General features: G+C 41.0%; 1 protein-coding gene and 1 pseudogene across 2 annotated transcripts in view; both read left to right on the top strand.

Annotated features, from left to right (window-relative positions):
• PIEZO2 (piezo type mechanosensitive ion channel component 2) overlaps window positions 1-14,252 on the top strand; it is a 514,198-nt gene that overhangs the window by 427,642 nt on the left and 72,304 nt on the right. For both annotated transcript variants that reach the window (XM_027766530.1, XM_027766529.1), the window contains exons 27-29: window positions 4,525-4,621; window positions 6,128-6,287; window positions 11,133-11,222. In XM_027766530.1, the coding sequence (XP_027622331.1) occupies window positions 4,525-4,621; window positions 6,128-6,287; window positions 11,133-11,222 (347 nt within the window). The remainder of the gene's footprint in view (window positions 1-4,524; window positions 4,622-6,127; window positions 6,288-11,132; window positions 11,223-14,252) is intronic.
• Window positions 12,178-13,993, top strand: LOC102484872 (ribosome biogenesis protein BRX1 homolog pseudogene; annotated as a pseudogene).

The following is a 14,252-nucleotide window of genomic DNA, read 5'->3' as shown; positions in this document are numbered from 1 at the left end:
GACAATTAAAAAAAAAAATAATAAGAAGAAGAACTAAAGAATAAATCTTAAAATTAAAAAAAAAGAACAATAGCAGCACTATTACCTAGAAAGAACTGTAGACCTGTAAAATAAAATGAGTGTGGTTCTCTACAAATCTGTACAGGGTGAGGAAGGAGGTGGATATAGGCGGCCTTCCCTTTTTCTTCCATAGGAGCGGCTGCTGAGCTCTCTGGGAAGTAGCCAGGGCTGCGATATTTAAATGGCATCTTAACCAGAGCCCTCAACACTAGGACTTCATCAGTCTGCTGTGAGGTCTCAAAGGTTCATCTTTTTTTTTTTTTTTGAAAAGGTTTTTTTGCTATAGGGCGCATGCACTCACCAGACAGAGAGAGACATAGAGACAGAAAGCGAGAAATCACCCCCCGGGGGGGATGGCCACGCCACAATCCCTTCTCCTCCATTCTCCTCTCGGGATCTTGGGCATGTGCGCACAGGTGCCCGGCGTGAGTTTTAAGCCGCCGGGTCCGGGACGAGAACCACAGTTGACTACATGGGAGTCCAGCGACATAGCTATTATGCTAACTGCTGGTCCCCCCCAAAGGTTCATCTTCAGAGCATGTTTAGTGATGTTTTCCAGGTGGTCCTTGCGAACACAATTTTATGACTTCTGAACCTGAAGCAGGTCAAGTGCTAAGGAGAGACCAGGGCTTTTAGTACAAGAAATAGCAGGAAACATTCCTGTCTGTGTGAAATCTGTCCCAGCTAAGATGATGATAAGTATACAACAGGGCTTTCCCAGCTTACCCATTCATCCATCACTAATCATTTGAGGGTTTCCTATGTATTAAGCAGTACTCAGTGAAAACTGGATAAACACAGAGCTCACAGTGTGGCTTGCAAGGGCTTTTATATGAAGTCCAGTGTACACTGAATGTTTTCCCATATTGAAGCAGAATCTCCTGTCTTGTTTTTTTTTGTTTGTTTGTTTCATTGTTCTCCTTTTACTATTTGGGTGTTTTCCAGATCTTACTTAGACATGTCCAAAGTGATTATCTTCAGCTACCTCTTCTGGTTCGTCCTTACCATTATCTTCATTACTGGAACAACCAGGATCAGCATATTTTGCATGGGTTACTTGGTGGCCTGCTTCTACTTCCTGCTTTTTGGGGGCGATTTACTACTAAAACCCATCAAGAGCATTCTGCGCTACTGGGACTGGCTGATTGCATACAACGTTTTTGTGATTACAATGAAAAACATACTGTCAGTAAGTAGCTCCCACGGCATAACACATTTGTGGTTTCAGGGAGAGCGTAAACAATCCATTCAGTGGTTATTAAAAGCCCAGCGCCTATCATAACGCTCCCTTAAAAGCCCTAAATAAGAGAGAGAATTCACAACTCAAGTGACCATTTATTGTTTTTTGTTTGGCCCTATTAAGCAGAATCTTTTTGCTCATTTCCACCATTTCAAGGTCACATGACTAAAAGATAGGTTTTCATAGGAATAAATTCTAAAATGTATCCTATTAATTAAAATCCTATCCTTTCTGAGGAACAGTTTGTCATCACTCATAGTATGTGTGATGAAGCAGTCCTTTTTTAGAGCTGAATTAGCCATTGAGTGTTTTCAAAACTCAGATCATGATGGCAAAAAGCAAACTCCTGTGCCACCCCATGGCCTAGTGGTTAATAGATTTGGATCCTCCATGACCAACTGTACAGTTCAAGTCCCAGTCCAAACACTCCAGGTGTATATTTGTACTTGCCTCAGAACCCAACAGGATGAAGCACTGGAGGAGAAGAGATGGTGGCATGACCATACCCCATTGTGGGGTGCTTTCTTCCTCCCCCTTTCTGTCTCTCTGGTGAACACACACACCCTTTGACAATTAAAAAAAAAAAATAAGAGAAGAAGAACTAAAGAATAAATCTTAAAATTAAAAAAAAAGAACAATAGCAGCACTATTACCTAGAAAGAACTGTAGACCTGTAAAATAAAATGAGTGTGGTTCTCTACAAATCTGTACAGGGTGAGGAAGGAGGTGGATATAGGCTATTGAATGAAAGAATGTGTTATGTACCCATCAAATGTGGGTAGACCCAGGAGATGGCGGAGAAAACTCAGTGTCCTGTTTGCCCCTGAGCATAGATGTCCAGAATCAGATACAGCTAAAATAATGTAGGCCTGAGGAAGGACATGGACTCTTCCCAACAAGGTTTAGCTGCTCTACTACTCAATAGCTATGTCCAGGGCATAACTCTTCCCTAACATGATAGACAGCTCCAACTACCTGCTAGTAATTTCAGAGTTACATCAGTCCTTTAGGTTATAAGACACCATCTAAGTCTTTTAGTGCTACCAGAAATCAACCAACAATGTTTTAGGAGCTGACGGAGTTAATACCTTCCTCATTGGCCCTAACCAAGCCAGTCCCTAAGCCTGCTTTCCACAGGCTATGTCTTACACTGCAGTAGAAGGGCAGTGATATAATGATTCCTTGCTTCTCCCTATCTACTTAAGGATGAAATGGCACCTCATGATTCAACTATGTAAGCTATTTTATTTTGTGTGTGTGTGTGTGTGCACCACTATGTTTTGAGGTCTTAGAAGCCAAGTATTTGTAGCCATGAGTAGGTTTTTGAGTAGTTTGTCTACAGTCTATGGAATGATTAATTTTCTGGTTGATCGTAAAAGTGACTTTCATTCTACGCTTTTACCTCACTGACATTCGCTTATAGCTAGATTACTATTGAGAGTTGTGGGAGAGGGTATGAGACAGGATGACAAGACAGCATTTCATCCTAAAGCCATTCTGAAAGTGAGGCATCATTGCTGGGTGCTGATCTCAGGACCATCCCTGAAAAATGTATGGATACAATATTCATTCACTCATTCATTCTGTAACCATCTTTTTTCTTTTTTCTTTTATGAAAGAGAGAAAAGATAAGAAAAGGAGAGAGGCAGAAATACATTTTTTTCAGTTTATTTACTTATTTCTTCCATAAGAGAGAGAAATAGGAGTGGGATAGATAGGGGGAGAGAAAGATGGGCATCCACAACAGCGCCCTCGCACAGCAATCCATCCCAGCCTTAGCCAGCCTGACTCACAGGCAAGTGCATACAACACCTGGTGTGGGCAGGAGGCCCCAGGACATAAACCTAGGATCTTCCCATATGGGTCCAGCATTAGTGTGTTGTGTTACCACCATGCTACCGTCTGGCTACAGAGATAGCTTTTTTTGACAGGATCTTGCCTCCTTCAACAGTCTTCCAATTAGTTGGGATTTTTGAGTGAGTACAACTACACCCAGTATCTTACAGTTGGCCTAGAAACCAAACCCTGGCCTCTCATGGAGCCTCCAGCCTCCAAAGCAATGGTGCTATATATGTGCCACCCAGCTGAACCATATAAACCTCTGTTATAGACCTGATCTTTGCTAAGTCCTGTGTTATATCCCAAAGAACTAAAAATAAATAGAACTCAAGTTTTTCCCTTCAGAAATTAATGTTCTAAAAGGAATTATAGTCCTATTTATAAATAATTATAAGTGGTTAATGATTATCAAAACATTTTAGTAAAACAAATCAAAAATAAATTAGTTAATTAATAAACAAATGAAGTGTGCCTCATTATTTTACCTAGTTAAATTGGAAGGAAGCTTTCTAGAGAGGATGGCATTTAAATCTTCAGAGATTTTTAAAAATATATTGAAGTATCTCCAGAGAGACTAAGGAGAAAGAAAACTCCCATTATGGAAAATGAGAACAAAAACATGGTGGTATAGGATTAGAATATTGGTTTGGGAAGCATGTGCTAGGATTGGGGAACCCATACCAAATAATCACTACTTTGGAAGTAAATCTTACTGATATTCTCCTCCCTCACATGTTCCCAGGAAATATACACAATTCAGCCATCACCTTTTGTGTTGGCTTGCAACGATTAGTGGTTGCTTAAGTTTTTTTCCCTTAGTATTTGAACTTAACTATTTTCAGTATGAGACAACTACATGTCAATTAACAAAGATTTCTTAACCCAGAGAATTGGCCAAACGAGTCTCAAGACACATACTATATTCCTCTTCTGAGAACTATACCCTACAACCTATGTCTGGGATGACCTCCTTAGGAATACAGAGAATTCATTGGTCTGACCTGTGAGAAGATAAGTCTTCTGAAATCAAAGTCCTAGGAATCAGTGTGCACCCATTTGCTCTCACAGACTTGGAACTTATTCCTACAACAGCACAGGATTCCCTCCTTGAAAAGAAAAGTGCTTCCAAGTGCAGAAATCATGACACTAAAGACTCTTCTTTTGCTCCCCAAGTATAATTTTCCTCAGCAATTTTTGTTGCTACTGAGGCAGCTCACTAACCCATGGCAACTGAATTTTATTAAATACAACTGGTACCTCCTGTAATCATTGACTTTGAAGCCTTGTGAATTCTTGCATGTGTTAGGATAGCAAGACATCAAACTTTTTTTTTTAAGGGGGGGTGCAGTTCTAGAATTTGTCCTCCCCATTTTTTTTTTTTCCAGATAGGAGCATGTGGATACATTGGAACATTGGTTCAAAATAGTTGCTGGTTGATCCAGGCTTTCAGTTTGGCCTGCACAGTCAAAGGCTATAAAATGCGTAAGTATGAAAAACACATTTGGAAGTGGATGGGGAAAACAAGGACAGTTGTATTATTCTAATTTTAAAATTGGGCTGTAGTACATAAACGGGATAACAATGAAAGTCAATTCTCTCTATAAATGAAAGCTGTGGAACTGTAGTGCTTTGTGAATCTATTGTCCATAACTGGAGATGTCCCTATTGTAGGCATCTTTATCTTCTAGAAACTTGCCCAAACTCCAGCAGACTTTGGGATTGGGCATAGTGTTGTAGTAATGTAACTCTCCAGACTTCTTTTTTTTCTTTTTAAATATACATGCATATTCCCAGTTAAGTGACTTATAGAGCTTGCTGGTAAGTGAGAGGTCCTGAGATGTGAATCCAGGACCTTTCCCATGCAGACCTTTTTGTGTTACCCCACAATACCACCGAGCCTCATTCCTTAGACTTTTAATGAGTTATAGTTATGAAGGATCCTAGAAGCCATTCAAACCCACAGCTATTTTTCATAGAATCTTGGGTCCTTAAGGTACCTGATTTCCAGGCCATTTTCTCCTCAAGGAACTTCAAATTCAGGAAAGCAATTGGCAGGAGCACAAGGGCTTCTAGAATTAGGCTTCCACCAAGACAATGGCAGAAGTGACATTTCCCCCACCCTGTCTCTTGCATCAGAACCAAGGACAATGTCACAGATGGTCTTTCACGGTGCCCACTGGTGACTGCTTAGACACAGTGCCCACCTCTCATTGCTTCTAATTCAGGCTAAACTTGGATGAGGATGAAGCATCATTGGAAATTTGTTTTTAATTAAAATAAGAATTGTTGCTGTTCCTTTTCTAATAAATCATACTGTGTTCATTGTTATGCTGATCACCTCTGGACAGAGTCCATTTCCAGAAATGGTGTTGTCTTTCTTTGTTTAATCTCTTTTAAATTTATCTATTTCTTCCATGTGATTCTTAAAAGCTCAGTTTATGATTTCTGGACCTGAGAGACAGAAAGACAGAGAACTCCAAGAAAGATCTTCTTGAGGTAGAAGATCTTGTCTCAGTCAACCCAGACCACATGGTACACACATGAACTCAGCATATACAGGGAAGCACCAAACCCAAGACCCGCCCCCCCCCACCATGGATCCAATTACATGACCATTGCATCACCACCTGCCCTCTCACAAAAGGTGTTTTCTAGCAGAGCATTTTCTTTGCTGTGGGACATTACTTCTCCTTGGCCTTTGCTGAGAGTTCGCTTCTCAATAAGAGAGAGAAATACTCTGGAGGCCTTCCTGTCAAGGAGCCCTCTTGTGCCTGCTTTACAGTATCGTGTGTTCACTGTATGGTCAGCCTCATGGCAATATTGAGATTGGATTTGAAGTACATAGCCTCACTTGTGAATAAATCAGTTCATTAGTAAGTCAATGCATCAGAATGTGATTTCCCAAGCCCTTCTCATACTACAGATTTTATTTTTTAAATGGAAATCAATGTTAATTTTAATTTATTTTTTTCTTACCTTTTTGACCAGCTGATGATAATTCACCCTGCAAACTGCCCAGTGGTGAAGCAGGAATTATTTGGGATAGCATATGTTTTGCCTTCCTCCTGCTGCAAAGAAGAGTTTTCATGAGTTATTATTTCCTACATGTTGTGGCTGACATAAAAGCTTCACAGATCCTGGCTTCAAGGTGAGTTAGGCCATAGAATCAAGTGGCTTCTCTTGAGAAACTTGCCCGAGAACATGAATGCACTATACTTCCTGAGCTTGCTTGTAGAAGCCAGAAAAAACTAAGATATCCCTTCTAGCCCAAAGTCTTTAAGATCTAAAATAGAAAGTAACAAGAAAATCTATGGAGCCCAGTCATATTTGGCAAGGGTTAGGGACACCGTGGAAGGTCAAATAAACACTGGTAGATGATTAGAGCACTCAGCATATCCCACCTCACTGGTGGCTCGTTCTAGCCTCAGCCAAAATAGTAACATAGACCATGTTGATGCAGAGTTTTTTCCATCTTCCTTCCTCTCTCTGCTTCTATTTTAAGAAAGAAATTCAGGAAAATGGTGAAAAACATAATTATTTTGTAGATATTAAGTAGAGAAGTATTATGATACTCCAACCTTACCCTAAACTCTTGTTTTTCCTCTGAGGAAAGAAAACTAACCATTTCTATTCCATACCACAATCAACATAAGAATTCTATGACTTCTGGTCATCCAAGAAGTGCATGAAGGGCTTTCTCCCCACCTTCAAGTACTCAGTTCTGCAGCAGACAGCTGCTTGCTGTCCTCTAATTCAATTAAATCCTAACACTGTCTCCTGGAGATCACAGGTCAGGTCCCACAGTTGAGGTCTCAGTCCCCAAGAGTGCCCTCCTTTCAGATACCAATGAAAAGCCCCACATTATTTACCTGTGTTTCTTTCTCTTTTTTTTTTTTTTTTTGGAGAGGTTTTTGCTATAGGGCGCGTGCGCTCACCAGACAGATAGAGAGAGATATAGAGACAGAAAGCGAGAAATCACCCCCCAGGGGGTATGGTCACGCCGCAATCCCTTCTCCTCCATTCTCCTCTTGGGATCTTGGGCACGCACGCACACACACCTGGCATGAGTTTTAAGCCACTGGGTCCAGGACGCGAACCGCGGTCGACAACATGGGAGTCCAGCGACATAGCCATTACGCTAACTGCTGGTTCACTATTTACCTGTGTTTCTGACTAACCAACTATAAAATCAGAGTTGCTGTGACCTCTTTGGGTTTGATTAATTTGCTTGAACGACTTGCAGAACTCAGGAAAACACAAATTATCAGTTTTGTAAATTATATTAAAATAACTTGACTCAGGTCAAGTTATGGGGGGACGAGATGTCAAGCTTCCATGCCCTCTCTGGGCACTCTGCCCTCCAAGAGCCTCCAAGATTCAGTAATCTAGAAGATCTTTGAAACCTGCTCTTCTGGGTGTTTATGGAGGCTTCATTACAAGCATAGGTATGATTAATAATGCTATTGGCCATTAGTGATGTTAAACTCTTTTTTTTTTTTTTTTGGAGAGGTTTTGTTTCACTATAGGGCGCATGCACTCGCCAGACACACAGAGAGAGACAGAGAGACAGAAAGCGAGAAATCACCCCCCAAGAGGGGATGGTCACGCCACAATCCCTTCTCCTCCCTTCTCCTCTCGGGATCTTGGGCACACACGCACACACACCTGGCGTGAGTTTTAAGCCACTGGGTCCAGGACGCGAACCGCGGTCGACTACATGGGAGTCCAGCGACATAGCCATTACGCTAACTGCTGGTTCCCAGTGATGTTAAATTCTTAAGGTGAGAGAGAGGCTGCAAGTCCCACCCCATGGTCTTTCCAGTGATCAGTCTTCGTCTTGAAACTAACTACTTAAGGGATGCCAACCACCTGCATACATTAGCATTAAAAGACATCCTTGTGAAGATTCCAAGGATTTTCAGAATTGTATGCCAGGAAAAGAGGAAAAAGACCAAAAATAAGTTTCCCAATATTACATTCCCTTACCTTTCCTTACCTTCTTCTTCCTTTTAGTCTCTCTTTTACCCCTTACTCTCTTGATTATCTCCTCTGGGCCATCTTGTTCTCTCTCAGACACCCATCATAATTACACATTTATATGCCCTATCTTCCTACCAGGCTATAAGCTCTGTGAGTGTAGGACTAGTACTGTCTCAGTCCATCTGGGCCACCATAACAAAAATGCCATGACTAGGTGGCTTATAAACAACATTCATTTATTTCTGGAGTCTGGGAGATACAGGACCAAGGTACTGGCTTATTTGGTGTCTGGTGAGGGCCTGCTTTTTCATAAACAACTATTTTCTCACCATGTCTTCTTATGGAGAATGGGGCAAGAGACTTCTCTTGGGCCTTTTTTTCCACAAGGACAGTAATCCCATTTATAAGTGCTCAGCCCTCATGGCATAGTTATTTCCCAAAGACCCTACCTTCTATACCATCACCTTGGGAGTTAAGATTTCAGCATATTAATTTGGGGGAGAAGGGGACACAAACATTCAATTATAGCAAGTGTGATGGTTAAAGACCTTCAAAGAGTGACACAGTTTTATCGAGGGTATATAACCAACTTCAGTGACATAAACCAAAGTAGCCATCCATGCTGAGCTGCAGTCTGAAGGATGAAGAGGAGTTACTCAGAAAAAAAAAAAAAAGTTCAGGAAGGCAGACCTAGTGAAACTACAAAAGGAAGTTCTCATTGAGGACCTTCCAAGAAGCTCAGAATGGCTGAAACACTGAAACACTGAAGTTTAAAATGAGGATAATAGTGAGAGGTGAGAAATAAAGCCAGAGAGGTAGGAGGGACCAGGTTATCTAGGAATGAGAAGCCAAGTTTATGGTTTTATAAATAATTCCACAGGCACTAGGAAGACATTGAAGTGTTTGAACAAGGGGGTGATGTGCCTGCATTGGCATTTCAGGAAGCTCACTGCACTTGTACAATGGAGAACAGAAGAGTGTAAGCAGGACTGTAGGCATAGAGATAATTAAGTGGCTGCTATGATGATCCAAGATAGGACCAAGTCAGGACCAAGATGGGATAAATTAGAAAAATACTGAAGAGGTAAAATTGGCACAACTGGGAAGCTGATTGGAAGGAAGGGACATGGTGGTGGGGAGAAAAGAGTTGAGGGTGATATGCCCAGGATTCTGGCTTAAGAAGAGGTAGTACCAATTCCAAATATGGAGAATCCAAGGAACTGTAGACTGGAAGGAAGGCTCACCACTGCTATGAGGCTCAGCACTGCTATAGAGTCATAGGTCTCATGAGCATATGAAACTCAATCAGTTAGGAAGTCCAGTGCATAGATGAGTGGACAGGTTTAAAAAGGTGAATAGATTTTATTGCCATCATCACAGAAGTGCCATTGGAGCATGTGAGATGGAGCTGCCTAGAGAGAGGGTGAAGAGTGAGAAGAGGATCCTGGGTGACATTTCCATTTAAGCAATAAGCAAATAAAAAGGTTGAAAACCAAGAAGCCTGAGCCAGAAAAGAAAAAGGAAAAGCAGGTGACCATGCTGAATTAGGAGCCTGAGGAAGATGGTTTCCAAATAGAAATTCAAAGATAGGTTATAGAAAGAAAAGACTGACCATTCAACATTGAAATCAGTGACCTTGACCAGTGGAGGTCAAAGCCACACCGCCACAATCTGAGGTTGAAGATTGAGGCTTGGAGACAGTGATTGCAAGGTATTTGACTGTGAAGGGACAGCAATGAAAATCCATACATGGGAAAATGTGGGGTAGACGTGGTTCGTTCTCATTTTTTAAGAGTAGCAAAACTTGCTCATGTTTGCATGCTTACGAGAAGAATTCGGTAGTGATGAAAGGTGAAAAATGCAGGAAAAGAACAAATGGGAGGATGGTGTCCCTTGGTGAGAGAGTGGAGAAAGGACCCTGAGCACAGGGCAGGCAATGGATAAGCAGGAGGATGGCACCTGTCTTTCTGTCACTGCAGAAAAGGTGGTTTGTGGGAAATACAGGTGGCCAGAAGCTGAGCAATTTGATTCACTGCATTATGATTTATGTTGTCTCTAGGAAATAGGAAAATAAGTCATTTACTAGGAGTTAAAGAGCCACTTGACAAAAATTCAATATTTGAGAAAAGTATAAGGAGTTTGCAACAACCACTGCAGAAAGGAAAATTTCCAGCGAGTGTAGGGGCTGAGTGGAAAATAGTCTGCCAATTCTGGCATTTTCTTCAGCTGACAACAGCCCCTCCCAACATAAGGCAGGCACACCACTGGGTTCCCAAGATTTGGTTTACGTAAGACCGAGCTGAAGATTGCAAGAGGTTAAGGAAATTATGGGATGGTGAAGTGGCTTCAGAAGTGAGAGCAAAGGAAGTAGATAGAAAGAGAAAGAGGCAAAAGGCTGCAAGTCCCTTGGATGGATCAGGAACTCTCTGTTGGCATATTCCCTGAAGGAAGCACCCATGCCATTCCTTTTTCTGACCACTGAGTAGTAAACTAATCTGAATTCACTCCTTGAAAATTTCTCCCTCAGGGAACAACTACTATAAGATCAGGTGAGCAACAGATTGATGAGAAATACAACAGTTTGTGGGACAGGTTTAAAGAGACATATGACCTGAATGTCTTAGAATATTCAAGCTGCTTTCTCTTCAGTATTCTACCCACATGTAACCAGCCCACCCACTCCCAGGTGGAAGGCTGTTTATATGTATGTGGGGTCTACAGAAAGTTCATGGAAAATGTGTATTATGAAAAAACTATACATGAATTTCAAAAATGTTTTTCGCCAAAATAAATTAGTACTTTAATTCCATTTTCCATGAAATTTTTGAAGTCCTCTCATACACTGGGAAAGGGCTTCTGGGAGGGACCTTGTGACTCTCCCTGATAGCCAGGAAACTTCACTCATCTGCCAGGAAGGAGTTGTTGTGGTTTCTAACCTTGGTAATCATTTTCAGGGCAAGGTAAACAACAATGACAAAAGTACTGATTTGTGCTATTTCCATTTTCCCTTTAGAGGAGCTGAACTATTCCAGGCCACAATTGTAAAAGCTGTGAAGGCAAGGATTGAGGAAGAAAAAAAGTCCATGGACCAACTGAAGAGACAGTAAGATGTCTTATTTTACTCCCATTCTCCTTCCTATCTATTTTCTGATGTGTATGACTATATTCAGCTAACACTCTGCTCTCATAGAGCCTAAACCTCTGCAAAATATATCTGTGTCCACTTTCTCAACTCCCTAGGTGTCTACTCTTCTATCGGGGCAAGTGCTTAGGCCTGCTAGACTAGAAATGAAACTCTTTTTTTTTTTTTGGACTAGGGCACGTGCACTCGCCAGAAAGACAAAGAGAGACAGACAGACAGAAAGCGAGAAATCAATCACCCCCCAGGGGTGATGACCATGCCGCAATCCTCTCTCCTCCATTCTCCTCTTGGGATCCTGGGTATGCACGCATAGGCGCCCAACGTGAATTTTAGCCACCGGGTCTGGGACTCGAACCAGGGTCAACTATGTGGGAGTTCCACAACATAGCCATTACGCTAACTGCTGGTCCCATGGAAATGAAAGTTGTTTAACAGAAATATGTCTCCAGGATAATGGAAAGAGAGACCTCTTAGATAAACCAGCCATCAATTTCCAGTTCACTTACTTTAGAACTTTGAGCAGGTCAGTTTTCTGAAGTGAGTTTTCTATTTTTATGTTTTTATTTTCTTTTTTATAGATCTTTGCCATAGAGAACGTGCACTTGCCTGAGAGGCAGAGAGACAGAAAGCAAGAATCACTCCCTCCAGGGAGAATGTCCATGATGCTGCAATTCCTTTTCTTCCATTTTCCTCTTGAGATTTGGAGCATGCACACACACACACACACACACACACACACACACACACTCAGCATGAGTTTTAAGCCACTAGGTCAGGGATGCAGACTGCACTCAGTTATGTGGGAGTCCAGTGCCTTAACCACTATGCCACCTGCTGGCCCCAAGTTTCCTACTTTTAAAATAAAGCTCATAGTTCTACATTCCTGACTTTTTTATAAAAATTAAACTAGTTAATAATGAATGAGCAGCCAGGTGGTGACAAAGTGGTATTGCAACTGAGCCCACATGGGAAAGATCCTGAATTTGCATCCTGGACCTCCCTGACAAGGATTGGTGAATGCCTCATAATTGGGCTGAGGCTGGGTGTGGGTTGCAGCATGAAGACCCTGTAGGGGGAGCCACTTTCTCTTTCTCAGTCTCTTTGTCTCTTCACCTCTCTCTCTCTCTCTCCCTCGGAAGAAAAAAATAAACCATTAAAAATAAAGTAAGAATAAGGGGCACAGTGGTAACGCCACTGGACCCATATGGGAAGATTCCCAGTTCCTGTCCTACTACTCCTGGTGTACTCCAGATTCATGCACATGCCTGCAATGCATGCTGGCTGAAGCTGGGGGTAGATTGCAACATGAAGACCCTATTGATGGTGCCTCTCTCTCTCTCTCTCTCTCTCTTCTCTTTTTCTCTCAAGCTCTCTGTCTTTCTCTCATGGAAAATAATAATAATAATGACTGGGACAGGGTCTTTCCCAGTGACAAGTACTTGGAGTAAATGTTAATTATAGCTGTGGTTTAAGAAATAAATACAGAACCAGCTTTGGAAGCATCTTTTATAATAATATAATCTAATGTCTTCAGCAAGAAACTGATGAGCCTGATTTTAGATGACTTGGAGTTCACACTAACTAAAGCTAGCACCTCAAATATAACCTACATTTCCCTGTATTCAATTCAGAACATTTCCACTACACCATTTTATATGTGGGGTGGGCTGACTCCACCCAGGAGATTTGATAATTCCATTGAAAACTATTTTGGTTGAGCCAGAGGAAGACAGAAGAGCAAGTTGTGAGGGAAGAGGGTGGCAACCAAGAGGAAACGGCATGAGGGCTTGGCGGTGCAGGCAAAGAAGCCGAAAAGAAATGACACAGATGCTGGGACACCAGCAAAGTGACGTGTCGTGCCAGAGGAGGTGGAGGAAGAAGAGAGAGACCATATCCCAGGTCCTATTTGGAAGGGCAAGGAAAAATAAGGAATGAATTCTCATTTTTTCTTCCAGAGGAATAAATTTAGAACAAGACATTTAATACAGGACTTGAGGATGCTGATGCCTCATTCTAAAGCAGATACTAAAATGGATCATAAAAATAAAATTATTTGTGGTTAATGAGGCCCTCAAATTGCCCTCATGGACCATCTGCTAAATTCCTTTTTCAAAATACTCATACCCTCACTAAAGCTGACCAGAAACTAGAAGGATCTCGGCCCATTTTGTCTTTTGATCCTGTTTTTGATGAATCGCCACATTATGCTTTATTTAAATTACTCCTACTTCAGATATTTAGTACACTAGGGTATCATTCTGAAAGTCAACCATTTGGGTACTATGTATTTACTTTCACATTTTGGATAATAGAATATGGTTTTGGAACTTTCAGATCATAGAAGATACTGCTCTTATAGAAATAGGACCTCATTTTGTCCTAAACCACATAAAGATTTTCCAAGGAAGTTTTGGAGGACCAACTTTATATGAAAATCCTCACTACAAGTCACAAATATGCATCAGCATATTGTAAGATCCATCCCTGCTGCAAAATGCAGGGAAGCAGCAAGCGAAGGATGTACAGAAGCTGAGAAAGAAGGAGCAAAGACTGTTCTTCTGCATGATCCCACTGAAGACATTTTTGCTATACCAGCTGAGGAGAAACCAAAAGAAATATTGTGGGTAAAACCAGAGCCAAATATTGATTTGAAAGCAAGAAAGAAAACTATTTACAAAAGGCCTAGAAAAATGCAACAGAAAAAAAAATGCAACAGAAGATGGACAAAATGAATGCAAAATTAATCAATGATATTTAGTCTATATTCAATATCTAAATACTTTTATCATTGAGGACTATCTTATGTCTAATTAGACATTAGTGTGGCATTTAAGGAAAAAAATTGAAATCTTTGAATCAGTGATGTTTATCTTTTTCTAAATAAAATATTACCAGAAAGGAAAGAAAGAAAGAAAGAAAGAAAGAAAGAAAGAAAGAAAGAAAGAAAGAAAGAAAGAAAGAAAGAAAGAAAGAAAGAAAGAAAGAAAGAAA

This window comes from Tupaia chinensis, unplaced genomic scaffold (genome assembly GCF_000334495.1).
Source record: "Tupaia chinensis unplaced genomic scaffold, TupChi_1.0 Scaffold143584_1, whole genome shotgun sequence".
NCBI lineage: Eukaryota > Metazoa > Chordata > Mammalia > Scandentia > Tupaiidae > Tupaia > Tupaia belangeri.
Note: the sequence above shows the minus strand (reverse complement) of the source record. Positions and strands in the feature narration are given on the sequence as shown.